This window comes from Ranitomeya variabilis, chromosome 5 (assembly GCF_051348905.1).
Source record: "Ranitomeya variabilis isolate aRanVar5 chromosome 5, aRanVar5.hap1, whole genome shotgun sequence".
NCBI classification, from domain to species: Eukaryota; Metazoa; Chordata; class Amphibia; order Anura; family Dendrobatidae; genus Ranitomeya; species Ranitomeya variabilis.
The window spans coordinates 67,544,842-67,565,976 of NC_135236.1; the positions used below are offsets into that span (position 1 = coordinate 67,544,842).

Genomic DNA, 21,135 nt, shown 5'->3' on the forward strand with positions numbered 1-21,135 from the left:
GAGGGGGAAATACAAGACCTTCTCCACATGCGGTTCCCACCTCACAGTTGTGACTCTTTTCTATATCATGGTGTTTGTCCTATACATGAGACCACCATCGTCAATGTCGTTAAGTCAAGCCAAAATACTGACCACATTGTATGTGTATAACATCCCCCTGCTAAACCCGGTGCTGTACAGTTTCAGAAACCAGAGCGTGAAACAAGCTTTGAAGAAATTGTTAAAATCATTAATAAAATACAAAGAACTATAACCATAAATCAATTGTCTGCTATTTTACATGATATTTCTTTATTAGAAGAGTCCCCTAAAATTAAAGGGGTTTTATCATCTTATTAAATGGGTGAAATTGCAAAGTGCTTGTGTAATGTCCTAAAGTTGAGGATTACATTCCTATTTTTATTTTTTTTAATGTTATATGTACCTGAAATATGCATTTAAAACTTGACTTATTGCATTCAGCACACACTAAGGGTTAACTTCATCATCACTTAGCTTGTAGCTTGGGAAAAGTTAGGTGGAGGGAGTTTAGTTTATAAAACGCTGCAGCCCTGGTTGCTAGTTAGAGTAGTAGCAATGAGGCAGCCATAGCAATGATGTAGGAGAACAGCTCCCTACTTTTTTCAGAGGCCGAAACAGGAGAACTATCAGATGTAAATGTAGTGCAGCATTTCTGTTTTACCCCTTAATAGGAGGAATTCCTTGTTGTGCAGATGAACTAAACTGTGAAAGGACTCAGCTGGTAGCGAGGCCAAAGATGGCAAAGAAGCAGATGATGAAACTGATCATCAACCTACATGTACTGAAAAATAGAAGGTATTGGGATCTGAAGGCCCACTAGGGTGTAGTGACCCCATATAGAGAGGAAGAGGCCCAGGAACTGATCACCAACCTTCATGTAATGAAGAATAGAAGATATTGGGATCTGGAGGCCCAATAGGGTGTAGCAACCCCGTATAGAACGGAAGAGGCCCAGGACGGCAAAGCAGCAGATGACGAAACTGATCACCAACCTCCACATAGTAATGAATAGACATTACTGGGATCTGGAGACCCACTAGGGTGTAACAACTCTGTATAGAGTGGAAGAGGCCCAGAAACTGATCATTAACCTACATGTAATGAAAAGAAGTTACTGGGATCTGAAGGCCCACTAGGGTTTAGCAACCCTGTATAGAGTGGAAGATATCTGGGAAAATAAACATTTAGTGTAGTCTGCCAGGGTTAACCAGCAGCTCCTATGGACTGTCCTGGAACATACTCTACTGCATATCCATTTAATGTGCCCGTTTCTGCCACTGAAATTCAAACTTGTCTTAAGAAATGTGTCTCTGTGATTGTCAGCAGTGTAACCATCAGTTTATGTACTGCCACCTGCCCTTTTACATCTGCTGCTTTAAGTAAAGTTTACTTCTGTTTTTACAACACTACTGCTGCTTTCTTGCATATTTCCTCTCCATATCACCATCATGGGGTACATCATGGACCATCCAGCCATGAGGGAACAATAATGCCAGCATCGCACTCGCACATTCACAACCATGTGCCTATCACTGCATGACTTCACCAGACATCGGGCACCGCCACCACCGATGACACTACAGATCCGACCCATGCCTGATGTATTGAGTTACGTGCAAACTGCACTTGTTAAAACAAGCAATTTTGCAGTTTATCCCTTATTAAACATCCTTTCCATCCTCAAAAACAGAGGTATTTTTTACTCTGTAGGATAAGGTGGTAGCCAGTCTCTTAGGCGAGGAGCTGCATGCTGTTGTTGGATCTGGCCAGCTTAAATGTCCATGCTCAACTTCCATTCTACAGAGGTAAAACTGCCTTTGCTAATAACATGGGAGAGCACAACGTTTGGGCGGCAGTGCAGCCATTTCTCCAACCCAAACTGTCAATCTTCAGGAGCGCATTGCTTTTATACTTTAACGAAGAAGCCAGGAGCCAGGGGAGTAGTGCACTAGGTACATGAGACATCCCTTCTAAGTTATTGCCCTGCTTGGACCACCAGAAATCAGTAATGATCTGTGAAGGAACTTGTCTGTAAGTGCTACATGTCGCTGCAGTGCCACCACATTGAAAATTAAATACTATAGCGTTCCTCTCAAAACCATGAGCTGTTCATAGGGGGCCACAATGGGGGACATTATATTGTGTGGGGCCCGAAAAAAGAAAAAATTATCACTATATAGGGGCCACAATGAGGATATTATTAGTGTAGGTGGCCATAATAAGAGAAGCTGGAACTACATAATGATAAACTGCAGGTTCTAAGGCGGTACTGCTGGGACTGAGATACAAGCTGCTGAATCTAAATTTCTCCGAGATACCCTTGTCATGGAGAAGATCAAGTTGGTGCACCCCAATGGAAGAGCCTATTGTTGATTTATACACAGATTACAAACTATTTAACCTCTAATTGGTCTCCAGCTCTCAGTGTTGAGATTCCTGAGGTCCTTGCAGATGTTTGCTAATTCTCATTCATAGTAACATCATGAATGGCCTGTGTGACATGATCCAGATTGTTTGCATTGAGGCCTGAGATATTTAGCTGTCCATGAGCTGGTAAATAGATGTGCTTCTCTTTAGCCAGGGTGTCCACTTGATTCACTGACGTGAGAGAAAAATACAAAGTGTTTACACTTCTGCAAGACAGACAAGAAAATATGGAAATATGGCAATAGATAACATTATAGAAACAAATTGCACTTAATTCCAGTTCTTAGTTCCAGTTAATTCCCATTAAAATGGTTATCCTCTTAATATATTGCAATCATCATATTATATAGCACTGTGTAATGATGCAGCAGCTATTCCGTTCACTGCTATCCACCCCCACGCAGTGTCCACAGCCGACTGAATAACCACAGACAACAGGTCTCGGGGATAACAGCTGCTTTACTTCAGCAGAACGGGGAGATATAACATGGAGGTAGTAGTTTACAGTTCACGAGGGGAATCCGCAGCCAGTACGGTTCAGGATTGGATTCTGACACAGAATTGAGGTTCTGGCGCTTTAAGAATCTGTTGTAATTAGAAGCAGTACTTGCAGGTAATTATAAGAGAGTTCAAAGTCTCTTATTTGCATAAAGGCAGAAGAGGGAATATATTGCAATATGTACAGACCTGAAATCCCGTATTCATTTTCTCAGCTGGTCACGGTACGTGCAGAAATATACTTGTAGTAAATAATGGATCATTCGCGGTGAGGCGGGGGACCCTCAAGTACCTCAAGAGCAATTGGTTCTTCTATACTCATTTAGTGCAACCTAATGCTGGAGAAACACGCCTTAAACTGGACAGCGGGGATCCAGGGTTAAAAGGGTTAAAAGCCTTCAGCCATCTTGGCTGTAGAAGTCAGGGTAAGATCCAAGGCATTAGGCTGGCTATAAGTCTTGAGATGAAGGGAAGGATGAACCTCCAGACTCCAAGCCTGGAGGGGTCAAGAGATCCCACACTGGAGGTCTGCTCTGGGTCACATCTTTCCAGATCTCTGTCTTGTCTCCTCCTATTGAACCAGGGTCACTGACCAATAGGATGACTCTCAGTTCTGGCGTCAGACTTCACATTGTGAGATTAGTATATAAAGTAATACAACAACTGAAAAGTGCACTTAATAGAACACTGAAACACATATCTGAGGAATATAAAAGATTAGTGAGTTTTTGATTCATTTGAACCATATGAGAGTAAAAGGATAACTTAGCAGTGAGTTGCAGTATATAGAAGCTACTCATGGTCCAGGGTTACTTAAAGTTGCATACTCAGTCTGGACTGGGTCACTACACTGACAATTGCTTATTTTGCCTTTCTACCCAGATAATTCTCTTTTTTCTGCTCTATGTAGAAACAGGAAGTATCTAGACCTGCAGCTGCTCCCTTTTCCCACTGCCAGGGAATTTTGCAGTGGCATAACTCAGAGGAAAAAATGACTTCCTGTTTCTACAAACAAGGCTTCAGCTAATCAGTTTGTAATCACGTGACATCTCAGACCTAATGGAAAAGAGAAGACTTAATTGGGCAGAAAAGCAAAATGAGCAATTGTAAGTACACAGTGCTATATAACATGATGAGTGCTGCTTTTAAAAAGAATCTCCAGTTTGACTCATCTTTGTAGAAGGCACAGACATGGTTTCCTAATTTTGAACAACCCCTTTAAAACAGGCCAGCAAGATGGACATATATTTCACTTTTTTCCCTCCTTATTGTAATGACCATAACTGTTATTTTTCCATCTATGGAGGAGCTGTATTAGGACTTTTTGGAGAGCCTATCTGACTTTTGATCTTTCTTTATTATATTATTTTTAGGGAAGTGATGTGACCAAAAAACAGATATTCTGTCGATTTTAATTTTTTTTTAAGTTTCAGTGTACAAAGCGTGGGATAAATATTAATATATTTAATTAGTACTGACACTTACGCAGGTTTTTTATGTCCTCAGGGGACTTTAAAGTGATGGAGGAAGCAGGAAGAAGTGGTCACAGCTTCTATGACCACCTCCTCACTTCTTCTGTCACCACCGTCTCTTTCACTAAAATGAGACATGACAGGGGCTCAAGAGGTAAGGGGACCCATTTCTTTTTCCAATGGAGGCAGAATTGTGCATTATGGTGAGAAATTGAACTGCAAAGGGCCCATATATTGTCGCTGCACAGGGGCCCTCTTTTAGCTGTCTGCCACTGAACATGGCAGGCACAAGGGCCTTCAGTGGTTCAGCCATGACAGCCCATTGGCACCGCGTGCGCAGATTTCAAGCTTGTCAATGACACCAGTTCCTATTTTCCCTAATTCCATTTTCAAAATTGACAGCATAAAAAATGGTAATCTGTTGCGATCAGGGCTAGCTACGATCATAGCACTTACTCTCAGGTGCCGGCTGTACAACACAGCCGGCACCTGCCTTGTTTGGACGGGACTGCTGCACAGTGGCAGTGATCAAGGAGATAACCTGACCTTTGACAATATGATAGCATTAAAAATATTAGCCATTTTTAAAATTGGTGGCCTATACTTAGAAAAACCATCATGTTGAGATAGGTGGAGGCTGAGTGTTGAGTAACCAATCTTTTTAGTGGGATGGGTCACTCGAACAATCACCGCTTCCTCCTCATTGTTTACCATGCACAGCTCCCTACTTCTTGTAGCGCCTTTACCTAATATTAAAACTTCTTACTATTCCTGAAAATGGGTCTGATTTTTGACTGCAAACACCACCACTATTTTTCAGGATGGATCTGTGCCCATTAAAGAATAAAGCCGGTGTGGTGATCACCGGAGAGCCATCACCTCTTCAATCAGATGATGGAGCCAAGAGTCCTACAGATCTAATTTTTAGAATAGGCCACTAAAAATCGCAAGTGTCACTCACATTAAAGTAAAATCCAAAAAACAATCATACAGCTACTTACAGGTTAACCCTGTAAAAGCAAAGACACCCGCCTGCTCGGTGATATGCTCCCAAGATTTTAGGGTCTCCAAAAGTCGTAACTTCTCTCTAATTTTCTCTCTGATAATCATGAGGCGCCTTACAGTCATTTTCAGACTGTCCTTCCTATGAGAAGGAGAAAAGAGTATTAAATAGGAGAAATACTCAGAGCATGTACACCCTAGATCTGGAACATAGGGCATATGTAAATACGACTTTGGTGGGGGAAGGAATCCTGAGCATTGTCTTATCCGGGAGTAGAAGGATTTATTTTAATGGTTCTGCTTTCAGTCAAGAATGGCCGTCGGATAGACACTGAAGACCACTCAAATGATTGAAAGCTGCATGATGTTTGTTTCCCAACAGCGACATTACAGGCAACATCAGAATTTTAATTGAGGATTATCTTCTGGTATCATCATCAGAGGGGCTCTAATATGAACAGTTGGCAAAGTGTCCTGGAAATACTGAGAAACCTGAACCGAAGGTTATGTAAACCTTGCCCAAAAGTGAGAGTTCAAGGATGGAACTCAAGATGGAGATCCACGAGTAGGGTTGGTGCAGGACTTAAACACCACAGAAATGTTGGCAGTTGCCTCAACATTCACCATGGAGCAAAATAAATCATCGTAACCAAACATCTTACCATTCTACGTACAGCGATGGATTATTCAGCACCATTGCCACAACCCGTGAACCCAAACATGGTGGCATGGACCATATTTCACGGGCAAGATTTTCTAGCTGGGAGCGAACACTGATAAGAACTTCATTGCTCTTCATAACGATTAACAGATTCCCGATTTTCTCACCTGCAGATCAGCAAATAAGACACAGAAGATTTTACCGAAATTTTGATAATCGTCCACTAACCCACTCATTATAGGGTTATTCACAATTTCATAGCATAGGCAATGAGTTGCTGATCACAGGGGGTTCAGTCATTGTCATTGAGGCTTTGGAACTCCCAGATTAGGGATTTTCAGTCCTACACGGAGCATAGGTGCACACATTCAGCCTCCAATCTATTCTTTGCCTGTGAAACAGCTGGAAATAGCCGAAATTTGCCCTAGACATTCCCATAGATAATAAATGTAGCAGACGCCCCTTCAGGACTGGGCTGCAAAGTCCCATTCTTGGAATTCTAAAGAACCCTTCCCAGGATTGCTAGAGTCCCAGCAGTCAGCAGATCCTCAGCGATCAGCCATCATAACTTTTAACCCCTCCACGACATATGATATACAGTTACATCATGTGTCGTGCCCCTGGGCTTGACGATGGTTAGGAAGCCGAGCCTGCATTTTTCCCAGCAGATGATGGTTGAATTATTCAGCAATCATCTGCCTCAAACAGCAGCTGTTAACCTGTTAAATACCAATGTCAACTTCTGACAGTAGCATTTAACATTAAATGCAGGGAAGCATGTCATTTCATGCAACCATTGGTGTGCCTATGGCGTGATCGCGGTGCGCCGATGGGTTGCCATGACAGCCGGCGGTCTGCTGAAGACCTCCATGATTATCATGACAATTCTCCTGTGAAAGCCAGCCTGTATCTGGCATTCATAAGAGATAGTGATTTTCGCTATACATAGCAGGGCGGATGCACTGCTATATATAGTACAAGCAATCAGATGATCGCAGCTTAAAGTCTTAAGACTAAGACTAAGAAATACAGTAAAAAGTGGAGAAAAAAAGATTTTAAAAAGTATGAAAAAAAATGTTCAAATCACCCCACTTTTGCCCCACTAAAAATAAAGCCGTAAATAAAAAAAAATTATATTTTTTTATTTAATATATTTTGGCATTGCTGAATTCGTAAAAGTCCGATCTAGCAAAAAATAAAAACAAATTAATCTGATTGATAAATGGCATAATGAGAAGAAAATCAAACCGCCAGAATTACTTTTTCTTAGTTGCCGCAACATTGCAATAAAATGCAATAGGAGGTGAACAAAGCATCGTATCTACCCCAAAATGATATCAATAAATTTTATTTTTTTTTTACAAATTTCCTAAAAAAAATTCACCATTTAGACAAATAAAAAATATCATACTGACCTAGAACCATCACATTGCCAGGTCAGTTTTACCATAAAGTGAACATGGTAACTAAAAAACACCTAAAATACAACAATTGTGGAATTGCACTTTTTTTCCAATTTCAACGCACTTGAAATTTTTTTCCTGCTTTCCAGCGCATCAGATAATAAAAAGAATGCTGTCATTCAAAAATACAACTCATCCTGGAAAACACAAGCCCTCACACGGTTATGTGGATCGAAAAGTAAAAAAGATATAGTTCTTGAAAAAAAGCGAAAACGAAAAAAAAAAAAATGTAAGTAACCCGGTCATGAAGTGGTTAAAGTTTTTTGTCAATTGGGATTTCTGGAGAGTAAAATGCAAATATTTCAATTGGTATTTCTGCCACCAGATGGCATCACAAACATTGCAGTTCATGTTCCTGTCACCAGATGGCAGCATTGTAATTTGTAAATTGCTGAAATTGCAGTTTTCTCATCCACTTTTAGGGCAGATAATGGAGTCATGATCCTCTCAAATGTTTTTTTTTGTCAGGAGTTTGCATTAAAAGAATGGTAGCATGTAAATCAAAATATAAAATGCCTCCTGCATTTATAGTTACAGCAGCAATTCATCAGAGCTTTTTTGCAAGTTTCTGGAGTGAAAGGTCGCTATTTTTAGGGGGCACAGCGTGAGACTGCTAAAAAGATTTATAACGTTTGACTTTTTTTACGCCATTTTCACTCAGCTACAACAAAGGTGATGCGACAACCGCTCATCAAAATAATGATGAACAGCAATGTTTAATGCAGTACAAAACCTACGCCAGCATCGACTCGCCGCTCCTCGGTGGCTCTTCCTCACTCTCCCTTTTACGCCCTGAGACAGTGAGCTAAACGCTGAAAATGAGTGACAGCCTATTCTAATACATCAATATCTCTCCCGTATAAATGAATATACACTGCTCAAAAAAATAAAGGGAACACAAACAACAGAATCTAACTCCAAGTAAATCAAACTTCTGTGAAATCAAACTGCCCACTTTAGGAAGCAACACTGATTGACAATCAATTTCACATGCTGTTGTGCAAATGGAATAGACAACAGATGGAAATTATTGGCAATTATCAAGACACCCTCAATAAAGGAGTGGTTCGGCAGGTCGGGACCACAGACCACATCTCAGTACTAATGCTTTCTGGCTGATGTTTTGGTCACTTTTGAATGTTGGTTGTGCTTTCACACTTATGGTAGCATGAGACTCACTCTATAACCCACACAAGTGGCTCAGGTAGTGCAGCTCATCCAGGATGGCACATCAATGCGAGCTGTGGCAAGAAGGTTTGCTGTGTATGTCAGCATAGTGTCCAGAGGCTGGAGGCGCTACCAGGCGACATTCCAGTACACCAGGAGACATGGAGGGGTGGAGGGGCCGTAGGAGGGCAACAACACAGCAGCAGGACCGCTACCTCAGCCTTTGTGCAAGGAGGAACAGGAGGAGCACGGCCAGAGCCCTGCAAAATGACCTCTAGCAGGCCACAAATGTGCATGTTTCTGCACAAAAGGTTAGAAACCGACTCCATGAGGATGGTCTGAGTGCCCGACGTCCACAGATGGGGGTTGTGCTCACAGCCCAACACCGTGCAGGACACCTGGCATTTGCCACAGAACACCAGGATTGGCAAATTCGCCACTGGTGCCCTGTGCTCTTCACAGATGAAAGCAGGTTCACACTGAGCACATGTGACAGACGTGACCGAGTCTGGAGACGCTATAGAGAGCGATCTGCTGACTGCAACATCCTTCAGCATGACCAGTTTGGCAGTGGGTCAGTAATGGTGTGGGGTGGCATTTCTTTGGAGGGGGGCACAGCCCTCCATGTGCTAGCCAGAGGTAGCCTGACTGCCATTAGGTACCGAGATGAGATCCTCAGACCACTTTTGAGACCATATGCTGGTGCGGTTGGCCCTGGGTTCCTCCTAATTATCACGCTACAGGGAAGTGAGACAGAGGGAAGGGTAACCCGAGAGTAGACCCTCTGGGTGGCGTCCCCAGAGCCCCCAAGGGCGAGCAAAATTGATGGATGCACCCCCTATACAGGGAGTGTTAGGAGCAGGCCCAAGGAGGATGAAACCGAGACTGCCGGAGCCAAAGAGATGACTGGGTATAGAAGGATTTGCAGGATAATAAGAAATCCTCAGGATCCAAGGATGACTGAAGGCAGAGAGCTGAAAATGAAACAAAACAGCAAGTGAAGGCTACACAGAAGACAACGTAAACAGGGAAGGACCATAGGACACGGAATGGACGAAACAAGGGCAAGACGGACAGCAGGCAACCAGACAACCAAAGGAATGGTATCTAGGCTAGCACAGAAGAGAAGGCACACTTAGAGCTAGCTAGTGGAAAGGCAGGAGGGGCCTGAGAACGACGCATGAACACCAAACTAAGCAGCGTAGCAGCAGCGAAGATACACAGGCGCCTACCTGGGTAAGCGCAGAGCAGAAATACCTGGTGGGCGCCGCCATATTGGAGGCGGAGCCACTGGGTCACAACCTCCCAGAATCAAGGGCGGTGGAAGAAGCGCTACGGCGCATGCGCGAACTGCCGAAGCGTCGGGAGCCGGAGAAGCCGGGCCAAATGGAGCGAGGAGGGACATCAGGAGCGCGCCGGCCGGACAGTTAAGTATCTGCGGTCATGACACTAATGCAGGCAATGAGAGACCTCATGTGGCTGAAGTGTGTCAGCAGTTCCTGCAAGATGAAGGCATTGAAGCTATGGACTTGCCCGCCCGTTCCTCAGACCTGAATTAGATTGAGCACATCTGGGACATCATGTCTCGCTCCATCCACCAACGTCACAGTGCACCACAGACGGTCCAGGAGTTGGCGGATGCTTTAGTCCAGGTCTTGGAGGAGATCTTTTAGGAGAACATCCGCCGCCTCATCTTGAGCATGCCCAGGCACTGTAGGGAGGTCATACAGGCATGTAGAGGCCACACACAATACTGAGCATCATTTCCTTGTCATGAGGCATTTCCACTGAAGTTGAATCAGCCTGAAATTTTCCACTTGGATTTTGAGTATCATTCCAAATCCAGACCTCCGTGGGATATTAGTTTTGATTTACATTGATCATTTTTATGTTTTATTGTCCTCAACACATTCCACTATGTAATGAATAAAGATTTACAACTGGAATATTTCATTCAGTCATATCTAGGATGTGGGATTTTAGTGTTCTCTTTATATTTTTGAGCAGTGTATATATAAATAGGTGGATAAACTTATCATTAGTTGTAGAGACTGCCTTGATGTGTTTCCCCGTCTATTCGGTTCATCAGGAAGCTCAGTTGATGCATAGTACAAATGATAACTGCAAATTCATGATGTCAAAATCACAGGTTGGACCATCTCAACCTGTGATTTTTTCATCATGAATTTGCAATCATTATTTATACTATGCATTGTAAGAGTCATGTCGGTCTGGTAGTCGGGGGCAGATATATCTCGCCCAGGTACTTGTCCTATGTGAATTAGGCCGCTCAGTATCTGCATGATACGGATGGGTTAATAAGTGCAGGAATAAAGGATGACCAGCTGGGGGTTTCCGGGGTCTGCCTGGGGCACACAGATTGCCTGTCTGTTTGAGACTAACGTGAGTGAGAGCAGTGCTCAAGGACTGTGTGTTGTTAGCTGGGTGGGAGAAGCTCCCCCAGTTGTTAAGATAGCAACGTGTTGGTTTAGTTAGTGCCGGACAGGCTAGGATTTATTTTTATGTTTTGTTTTTTCTATGTTGCTTTCACTTTAAAAAATCTGACCTGAGGTCAGCCTGCTCGGAAACCTGCTGTACGCCTCAGAATTCAATGCACAAACCACGTGACCTTTGACCCCAGCAAAGGCGATCCCGGAGTGTTTTGTCACAGCATCAACTGAGCTTCCTGATGAACCGAATAGACGGCGAAACGCATCAAGGCAGTCTCTACAACCAATGAGAAGTGTATTCATCTTTTTATATATATTCATGTATTCGCGAGAGATATTGCTGTATTAGAATAGGCTGTCATAATCCACATAATACCCCATAATATATGAACCCTATATCTTCTATACGTACCATATAATCCAAAACTTGCCGAGAATGACTGGGCACAAAAGAGCTCAAAGTCTTCAGACACAAAGTAACGCACGGGCCAAGCATCTATGTCCACATCTCCGGAGCCCAGGCCCTGATCTTTAAGATGGAAGAATGGGAACATGTTCTTTCTCTAAAATGAACATAAAAATGCTTAAGTAAAATTCAGAAAAATGGCACGAACCATAGAAATGCACAGCTAGATACAAGCACATCTATGATACCTGTACTGTAAGTAAAACGAACACTGCAGCTGTGTGACAATCTCATCAGCAAAGTTTTAGATACAATTCACTGATGCAGTAAGATCTGTAATCAGCATGGACATGAGCATCATTGCTTAGCACCCAGGAGGTAATTGTGCATAACCATTTCAGTGCCAACAGATGAAGGAAATGTAATACCCTCTCTCTCACCCTCATGACATCCGCTATCTGCTTCCAGTCACTGCTGCGGAGTTGTATTCCAGTTGGGTTACAGGATGTTGGCAGCATAACAATAGAAAAGTCGGGGGACCTCTAAGAAAAAAAAAACATTTATGGACACAATATTTAAAGGGGATTGTCAGACTTAGAAAACTCATTACAGAATTTTTAGTTAATAGAGGAATACCCACCCCACTCTCTCTCTCTCAGGAGGACATGTATTTACAATTCAGTAAGTACTATGTAATACTTTATTTCTCCTGTGGGGGAGCTGCAAGGAAACTAAATGCTTAAAGCAATGTTACCTGCAGTTTACAACTAATTATGTAGAATCAAAGTAGATGACCAGTTTAACAAACCTACACTGCCCCTTTAAATGCTCACTGGTGTCATTCCCTAAATCAACAGTATGAGAAAATACTGGCATAAGAAAATATTTGAACCACTTATGAACCACTTCTTGTCCTCCAACCTCCTGTACTTGTCATTAACTTGGAAAAACAATTAGAATCCCTCAAGGTCCAGGCAGGATTGACTGCCAGCAAACTGATAAAAGAGGCATAGACACACTGTATATTTATTTCCAGTAAGTGTTGTATCTCAGTTCTGAGCTGGATTCACAGCTACACAGCTCTACACTACTGTATATTGTCCTCAATACTGTTGATGCTCCTGGCTCTATGTGCTAGTAGAGCAGAAATCTCATGTCTGTGTGTGCCGTGTATGGGAGACATAATAGCAGCTAATCTCCACTCACTAGTCCAGAGACAACTGAAAATTAGAGATACAGCCTGAAGCAGTAAAAACTGATGAGAAATGCAGGATGTCAGTCATAGAATACAAATATATTAGTCCTCAGATACTCAAAAAACAGCTTATTCTGGAAAATTACTTGGACAAGACGATAATGTTATGTGTTCAAGGCATCAAACTAGGAAAGCTGCCCATTGTTTGGCATGGTATGTGTTATACAGTCAGGCTCGGACTGGCCCATAGGGAACAGGCAAATCCCCCAGTGGGCCCCTGGGCAAATCTGGGCCCCCAATCCCAATGTATGAGCAGTACTTGGCATAATTCACTTGATCCACTCAGTACAGAAAAACAGCAGCATCTCATTATTTATTAAAGGGAACCTGTCACCCCCAAAATAGAAGGTGAGCAAAGCCCACCGGCATGAGGGGCTTAGCTACAACATTCTGTAATGCTGTAGATAATCCCCTGATGTATCCTGAAAGATGAGAAAAAGAGGTTAAATTATACTCACCCAGGGGCGGTCCAGGTTCTGTTCTGGTCCGATGGGTGTCGCTGTCTGGTCCGGGGCCTCCCATCTTCTTACGATGACGTCCTCTTCTTGTCTTCAGGCTGCGGCTCTGGCGCAGGCGTACTTTGTCTGCCCTGTTGAGGGCAGAGCAAAGTACTGCAGTGCGCAGGCGCTGGGCCTCTCTGACCTTTTCCGGTGCCTGCGCACTGCAGTACTTTGCTCTGCCTTCAACAGGATAGACAAAGTACACCTGTGCGGCGCCCCAGGGTCCTGGTCGTTGCGGTGGTATTGCTTTCCTCTCGGGGAGAGTGATGCTATGTTTGGAGGCAAAGAAGGATAACTGCATCCAGGTATCACAAACATGCAACACATTTCACACTCCAGACCACCAGGGGGAGCTTCTGCTCCTATTTATTAGGTCACTCCCCACATATATATAACTGGTAGTCTGTAGGGAAAGTTAGTGAGTTCCAGACAGGAGTTCTGTTAGTTCCAGACCAGAGTCTGAGGAGGACAGAGGGTCAAAGGAGCTGTGCATGCCCTCAGAGCTGCAGCTCCCAGAAAGAGACATTGAAAGGCAGAACTGTATTGCAGTGAGCGTGAAGGAAGTCGAAGGAAAGGAGAGGATACCAGAAGGGGACCAGCCCCGCTCAAGCTGTCTCCTTCTGAGGCACAACATCCCGGTAGCTGGAACACCGAGAGAGTAAGAACCTCTACGCCTTATTTCAGAGACCAGCAGGACAGCTAATTGCAGGTTATCTGTCTGCACCTACACCCAGGAAGCATGGTGACACCTACAGAGCCGGGTTATCTAAGAGACCCTATAAACAGGCTCAAGTCACCAGTCATACAGGGTTTTGTCATATCCTATATGGGGGACAGAGAGAACGGAACATCGCATCTGTGAGACCCTTATGTGAAGCCATAGGAAGTAAGGGACTACACCACCGCAGCGCAAGGGAAGGCTACTGATTTTCACCTGGACAAGGGAACTCTGGACTTGCCTCCAAACCGTCCGGACACTGCCTGCCCTGTGATCTGGTGCCCTGGACTGTGGATGCTGAAATCTTCAGTAAAGGTAAAGAGACTGCAACCCTGTGTACTTGTTCTTCTCTGCACTATTCACCTTTCACCATCTATACACTGGGAAGCCCTGGGGATACACTTCACCTGTGGGAAGTTATACCATCTAGCTGCCATAACATCACCCCAGCGGACCCTTTAAAGCAGCGTCGGTCACCCTGACCGAATACCACAGGTGGCGTCACGAACATAAACTCTATCCCATTAAAGACCTTTCCCTTTTACACGGACGTCCCAGGGCCACGGACCGTGTCAGCCACCGTGACATCCCCCTGTGAACTCAGGACCCGGTACTGAGTACCCCACGGCCCTTGGGGGGGGCGATCCACCTGCGCCGGAGCCGCAGCGTGAAGACAAGAAGAAGATGTCATCGTAAGAAGATGGGAGGCCCCGGACCGCGATGCCCATCAGACCAGAACAGAACCGGGACCGCCTCTGGGTGAGTATAATCTAACCTCTTTTTCTCATCTTTCAGGATATATCGGAGGCTTATCTACAGCATTCCAGAATGCTGTAGATAAGCCCCTGATGCCGGTGGGCTTAGCTCACCCTTGATTTTGGGGGTGACAGGTTCCCTTTAACCAAACTATCCAGTTTATTATTATATAGAGATATAGGTAAATTTGTGAACCAGGGTCATGTAATATTTGTATGCAGGTGAAAAGGAGGCCCCCCAGAGTCAATGTTACTGGTGGGACCTCGACACCCCAGTCCGACACTGTTTACAATGCAAAAAAATGCATATCAGAAACATATGTGAATATTGCGGTCATGTTACCTCCAGATCTTCCAGCATCTCTGGTAATGCCAGGCCCATATTGTTGTTATCCCAAAACTGATATGGTCGTATATCTTTTAATCCAGCAGACTCAAATATCCAGCGGTATTGATCTACAAAGTAACAAGGCTAAAAATCATCAATATATTGAATATAAGGCTCATAATTGCTGACCTTAGTATATACCTTTATAAACAGTCAGGGGCTTGGCTAAAGAGGGAGCAGAGATAACAGTCGTTTGATGAAGAATGAAGAACGATCATTTTTGAGGGAAAGAGAATAATGTCATACACATTTTTCAGGGCTATTGGAGACTTTGGAGTACGTTCAAGGCGCGAGAATTAATTTGTCGTAAATTGAATTTTCCAAGAAAATTCAGTAGATCTGGCAAATTTTAAAAGGTTCGTTCATCTCTATAAATTGATCATAAATCATTTTCAATCATGAGGAACAAATGATCCCAAAAATACAGTAAGATACATTAGACACCAAGGTCACATTAACTAGAGGTCCCACTAATGACCTCACTCACTCTTCTGATGTTCCTTACAGTCTGTCCGCATACACTTGGCATCGCAATAAAATATTATGCCGCCTCATTGATGGCCGTCTACTGCTCTAAACAGAGATTACGTTAGTAGACAATGGAGGTGCCATCCTATACAATAACATTGCGTGTTATCCGACGGAGCACCGGGCCGAATGGCAGCGTATTTATATTTAGTCTGAATACCATCGGCCTATAGACCTCAGTAAGCTATACACCACTCGGCTCCTGTTTTTTCCTCCGGCTGCAGTAGCCACCCAGCTCTTCCTGTTCTGACATAAGACAAGTTAAAAGGGGAAGAAATTGAAGAAGGGGTAGCTTTAACGACAAGGAGGAAATGAATAAAAATAGACAAATGGTGATTGATTGTGAAGGTGGGCAGGGGTCCCAGCAGGCATTTAAGGGTCAGAAGAAAGAAAATACAATTTGAGTCAGCGGGGGAGGGAAGTCAGCTGTATATATGGCACTGAGTGAAATCTCTCCTGGGACGGCTGGGATTGTTATTAGCGTGCCAAGGATAATTTGTTTATAAGTGCCAAGTTTAAAGGCCTCATTGGGAATTTTGGGAAAGCGGAAACTCTAGTGTCATCACTGCAAAGTCTTTGTATGTAGGAGCATTCCTGAATCCTGACCTCAAGAGATGCCATGTTAGATAACTACTAAGCCAGACCTCATAACAAAGCGAGGAGCTGGGCTGGGTCACTTAGGTTATGTAACAGAACCATGGTTGTGAAGCCATATACAATGTCACTGGCTGTGTTGTGAGTGGTGTTTCTTGAGCCTTGTGGGCCCCAATGCAAAATTTCCAACAGGGCCCCAACTATACCAGGTTTTTAATAGTATTGGACTTATATGACCTAAAAAGGGATCTTTGTGGCCCCCTAGATTCCAGGGCCCAGATGTGACTACAATTCCTGCACCCACTCTAGGGTTACTTAGGCTGGCAGACAAAATGTCCAAGTTCAACTTTTCTCAGATCAGTTATATATTATATTAATGTTTAAAGGGGTTGTACAGAGCAGTGGTGTTAGGCGTAGTATGGGATGCCCGTACCCAGGGCAAGGTAAGTATTTTGCACCCCTAACCATTGTACATAAAACATTTTAAATATGTTTATTTTGTTTTTTTTATTACATTTTTGTGAGTTTTTTATGTAAATATAATGTCCCAGCCTTAATCCTAACCATAGCTCTAATTTTAGCCCTAGCAGTAATCAGAGTTCTAAACTTAAATTTTTTCCTAATCCTAACTTTAGTCCTATCCCTAACCTAGTCCTAAAGCTAACCCTAGTCTTAAAACTAAGCCAAGTCCTAAAGCTAACCCTAATCCTAAAGCAAACCCCAGTCCTAAAGCTAACCCTAGTCCTAAAGCTAACGTTAGTCTTAAATTTAACCCTAGTCTTAAATTTAACCCTAGTTCTAAAGCTAACCCTAGTCCTAAAGCTAACCCTAGTCTTTACCATAGCTCAAACTATAACCTTAGTTAGGATTAGAAAAAGTATATAAAAACTTAGCCTTCATCATCTCAGCTGCATCCTAAGCAGAGTGCAGCAGTCAAAAGGAGTTTGTGATGGGCTGCGGTGCCCTACATAGGCAGTAACTAAGATGACATAACTCTCAGTATGAGGAAGTGAGCTTTGTTATCTTTGATGTGGTCTATGTAGAGCACAGCAGCTGATAACAAACTCAGCTTGACTGCTTCTCTCCACATAGGAACCAATGATACTGACTTAGATGTCAAAGCTTCCCTTGGCTGCTTTAAATATATACTTCACCAGCCACTAGTTGGGTGCTTACACGACTTGGCGAGGCACAGGGGAGCAGTAAGTGGGAGGTGGGAAGCAAAATTCATAGTTTTTGGTGTCTGAAAAATCAGCCTCTCGCTATGATTTGCCACTAGCCTAAGGAATAGAAAGCAATACTCTCCTAAACAATCATCTGTTCCTCCTGTATAATGTGGCCCCTTCAAGCTCTACACTTTAGCCATGGTGAAGACATCAATAATTTTGAAATTAACACAGTAAAGATTCTGCAAGACGACCACCCAAAATTGCAGAGACAAGTGTTCTTCTAAAAAGGGGCAGTGTTCTCAAAGAAAATGTCTGGAATTATCATTGAGCAAATTTGCTGAAATTTGATTTCACTCAAAATGTGGCCAGGAAATTCGATTCACATTGAATTTATTTGATGCTAGTCAATTGTAAATTGTTGTGTTCTGAGGTCTCCCAAGACCTCACAGTATAACAAGCTTATGAAAAGAAAAATTGAAAAAAGTTATACACAACCGGGTCTAACTGTGCAACTCCACTCCGGTCCAGTTGTCTGCTATGGTCTGGTCACAGATGTAGTCTTCAGTGGGTCATCTTTGGCATCTTCCATTGCCTGGTGTCAGTGGTATCTTCCTGCGCCAAGCATCTTCAGCATCTCCTGTGCTGACTATACCATGATATTATGACCAGAAGTTGCCAAATTTGGACCAGTAAAGACCGCCCCGATGTGACCAGACCGAAGCAGTCAGGTGAAAATAAAAAAAATTTAACCTCTTACTAGCACTTTTGAACCCAACAAAATCATCTGGCCACCGTTTTCCTTGATTTGTGCCAATATAATTATAACATTTTTTGATTTGGGCAAATCTGAAATATTTTGTCAAATTCAAGTCGACTTTGATTTGCTGATTATGAGAAATTACACCTTGGATCCCAGTCAGAGGCCTCTCATACAGCCAAATCAGACCTCATGCTTTGCACTGAGAAAAGGCAAACTCCATGAAACTTGTGTCACCTAATCAAGTATCTGTCTTGCTTTTTACCCCAAGTCATGTTGCAAGGCTCGATATTGATTTCTGGGATTGCTACTTCCAGTAGGTGGCACTAGAGCTTTAGTCCTCTTCTTCTCTGAAGAGACAATTTGCATATTCAAATTTTCCCTCAGGAGCATTGTATGGTCTATAAGTCTCCTTACACTGGCGTGCCACTCTCCAGAAAGATGTCACCCCTTAGAACCCACTATATAGTTGGCAGGCAAATCTACTACATTATCTTCTTCACAAACTGCAAGCTATTCTGTGCACAAAATGGCCACTGATGGAGAAGCATGTGACCAGACCTGCCTACCAACCTCCTACGTGAGGAATGGTCACATGCTCCTCCATAAGTGGCCATTTTATGGACAAAACTCCCCTGTGGTCTGTGAGGAAGGCAACGCTAAAAAGTGGGAGGGAAACATTTAATACTTATATGTTACTAAGGGGGGTCATCATGCCCCCAGTACATTAAATTAAAGATAAAAAGCTAACTATTTTAAGCCCCTCACCTGTACTTGCATGATTTTGCCCGATCATGGACAATGTTTTTCCTTGTACGACTGTATTTATGTCCGTACAGAGAATTTTTCTCTTTGCAATAGGATTTCCTAGGTTACATCCTAGGACAACAGCTGAGACAATGGCAATGATGACAGCAATCCAGTGACAGGAGCCGAAATGGGTCCTCTGAGACGATCTCTTTTATCATATTTATCGTGAGAATCTGCATGGGAATAGATAGTGAACTTCCGAGTACTACAATCCCGTCACTCCACTGCCATCATCAAAGAGTATTCATGTCAGTCCAAACGCAAATGTAGGGCCTGATTCACTATTGCATTTGTGGTTTTTTATGTAGTTTTTGGTGTTTTTTGCTTGTTTTAAATTCATTTTTATTCCTCTTTTATTTTGCTCCATTTTTAAAGTCTATTTTATGTTTTTACCTGTTTTTTTTTTTTTTTTTAGTTTATCATTATGAGTGGTATTTGAGGCTTTACAGATCTTTTCAGCTGATCTATCAAATGCGACTTTTTAAAAAGTGGCAACATTTTTGTGCAAATGTACTACAGTCGATCCCCCTACCACCCTCCATTCACCACCACCCTCCAGGCGAAATTTTATGTGATGTTGTAATTTTTTGCTCAGATGTGACATTTTTGCTGTCCTTTTGGACAAGAGAGTCACAAAAAAAAGCTAAAGGCAAACTTAACCATTTCACAACCTATGACATATATCTACGTATCTCCCTTTGATGTGGGCTGCGGTACTAAGCCTGCATCTTTTCAGGCACATGGCAGCTGATCCGTTCATATTTATAAAAAAAACCACCCGATCTATCAAAATATAAAAAGAATTAATCCAATCGGTAAACGGTATAACAATAAAAAAAAACAATATGCCAGAATTACATTTTTTGGGCGCTGCAACATTGCAACAAAATGAAATAGTAGGCAATAAACAAGTTGTATCTACCCCAAAATGATATAAATAAAAACGTATGATCAGAGCACAAAATAAAAGCCAGACCAAGATTCTATAAAATGGAGATGTTATAAATCTTGGAAAATGGCGACTTTTTGTAAAAAAAGGAAAAAAAAACATTGGATTTTTTTTTTCACCACTTAACTAAAAAAGAATCCAGACATGTTTGGTATTTACGAACTTGTAATGACCTGGAGCAGCATAATTTCAGGTCAGCTTTAGCATTTAGGGAACATGGTAAAAAATAAAAATGTGGAATTTTTTCCATTTACCTGTACATTATATGATAAAATCTACGGTAACGTTCAATACTACAACTCGCCTTGCAAATAGTAAGCTCTCACGCGGCCATATTGATGGAAAAATATAAAGTTATGGCTCTGGGAAGAAGGGGAGCAAGAATAGAAAACACAAAAATGGAAAATCCGAAGGTCATGAAGGGGTTAAAAAGGATTTTTTACTTTGCATAAAATTTATGAACCATCTGTGCTGTTTTGAAGCATTTGATGCAAAAAAAAAAAAATCAACAAACCTCAAGACAAAAAAGAAAAGTGACAAAAAAACGCAAATGCTGAATAGAGCCCATAGGATCATTGGTGAAGATTTCCCTTCAAAGTGAAAAGGGTTTATCCCCTACGTAAAACCTTTATAATTTGGTTTTAAGTATTTTAATCCCTTAATGAATGACCAATTTTTTACATTTTGTCCCTCTTTTAGGCAGCTGTAACTTTTTATTGTTTTTCCCAGCGAGATTGTTTGAATCCTTATTTGTGGGGGAGAAATGCTAAAATTTTTCGGCATTGTTTGGATATTTATTCAAATTACTGTGTGGTTTTCTTTTTCAAAATAAATATAGGGAAGTGTTTTTTTTGCATTGTTTTGTGCAATTTTGTTAATGATTCATTTCTACAGGTCGGGTCATGGGTCTGTTTTTTAGGGTGGGTCTGTGTTTGTGTAGGGAGACTGGTAGTGTGGCTTATTAATTATTAATTATGGATCTTTTCTGATTACTGTATTTATTAAGGAACATAGCTTCAATAACACATCCAAATTGTAAAGAGCTGTGGCGCTGTTCTTGTAAATATAAAAACAAAAAACTTAAATAAATCAGCCATGTTTTAATAATCTTGGAAACCTCATTAAAAATTGTCTTCCTAAGCTTA

The 21,135-nt window shown here is 42.3% G+C and overlaps 1 protein-coding gene across 1 annotated transcript in view; it reads right to left on the minus strand.

The window, feature by feature from the left end:
• Positions 1 to 416: 416 nt before the first annotated feature.
• Positions 417 to 21,135, minus strand: part of LOC143774485 (aspartate aminotransferase, cytoplasmic-like) — a 49,009-nt gene continuing 28,290 nt past the window's right edge. Inside the window, exons 5-10 of the mRNA XM_077262126.1 lie at positions 15,139 to 15,251; positions 12,008 to 12,109; positions 11,574 to 11,724; positions 6,083 to 6,248; positions 5,420 to 5,562; positions 417 to 2,619 (exon numbers count right to left, since the gene is read on the minus strand). Of these exons, the coding sequence (XP_077118241.1) occupies positions 2,480 to 2,619; positions 5,420 to 5,562; positions 6,083 to 6,248; positions 11,574 to 11,724; positions 12,008 to 12,109; positions 15,139 to 15,251 (815 nt within the window). The 3' untranslated portion in view covers positions 417 to 2,479. The remainder of the gene's footprint in view (positions 2,620 to 5,419; positions 5,563 to 6,082; positions 6,249 to 11,573; positions 11,725 to 12,007; positions 12,110 to 15,138; positions 15,252 to 21,135) is intronic.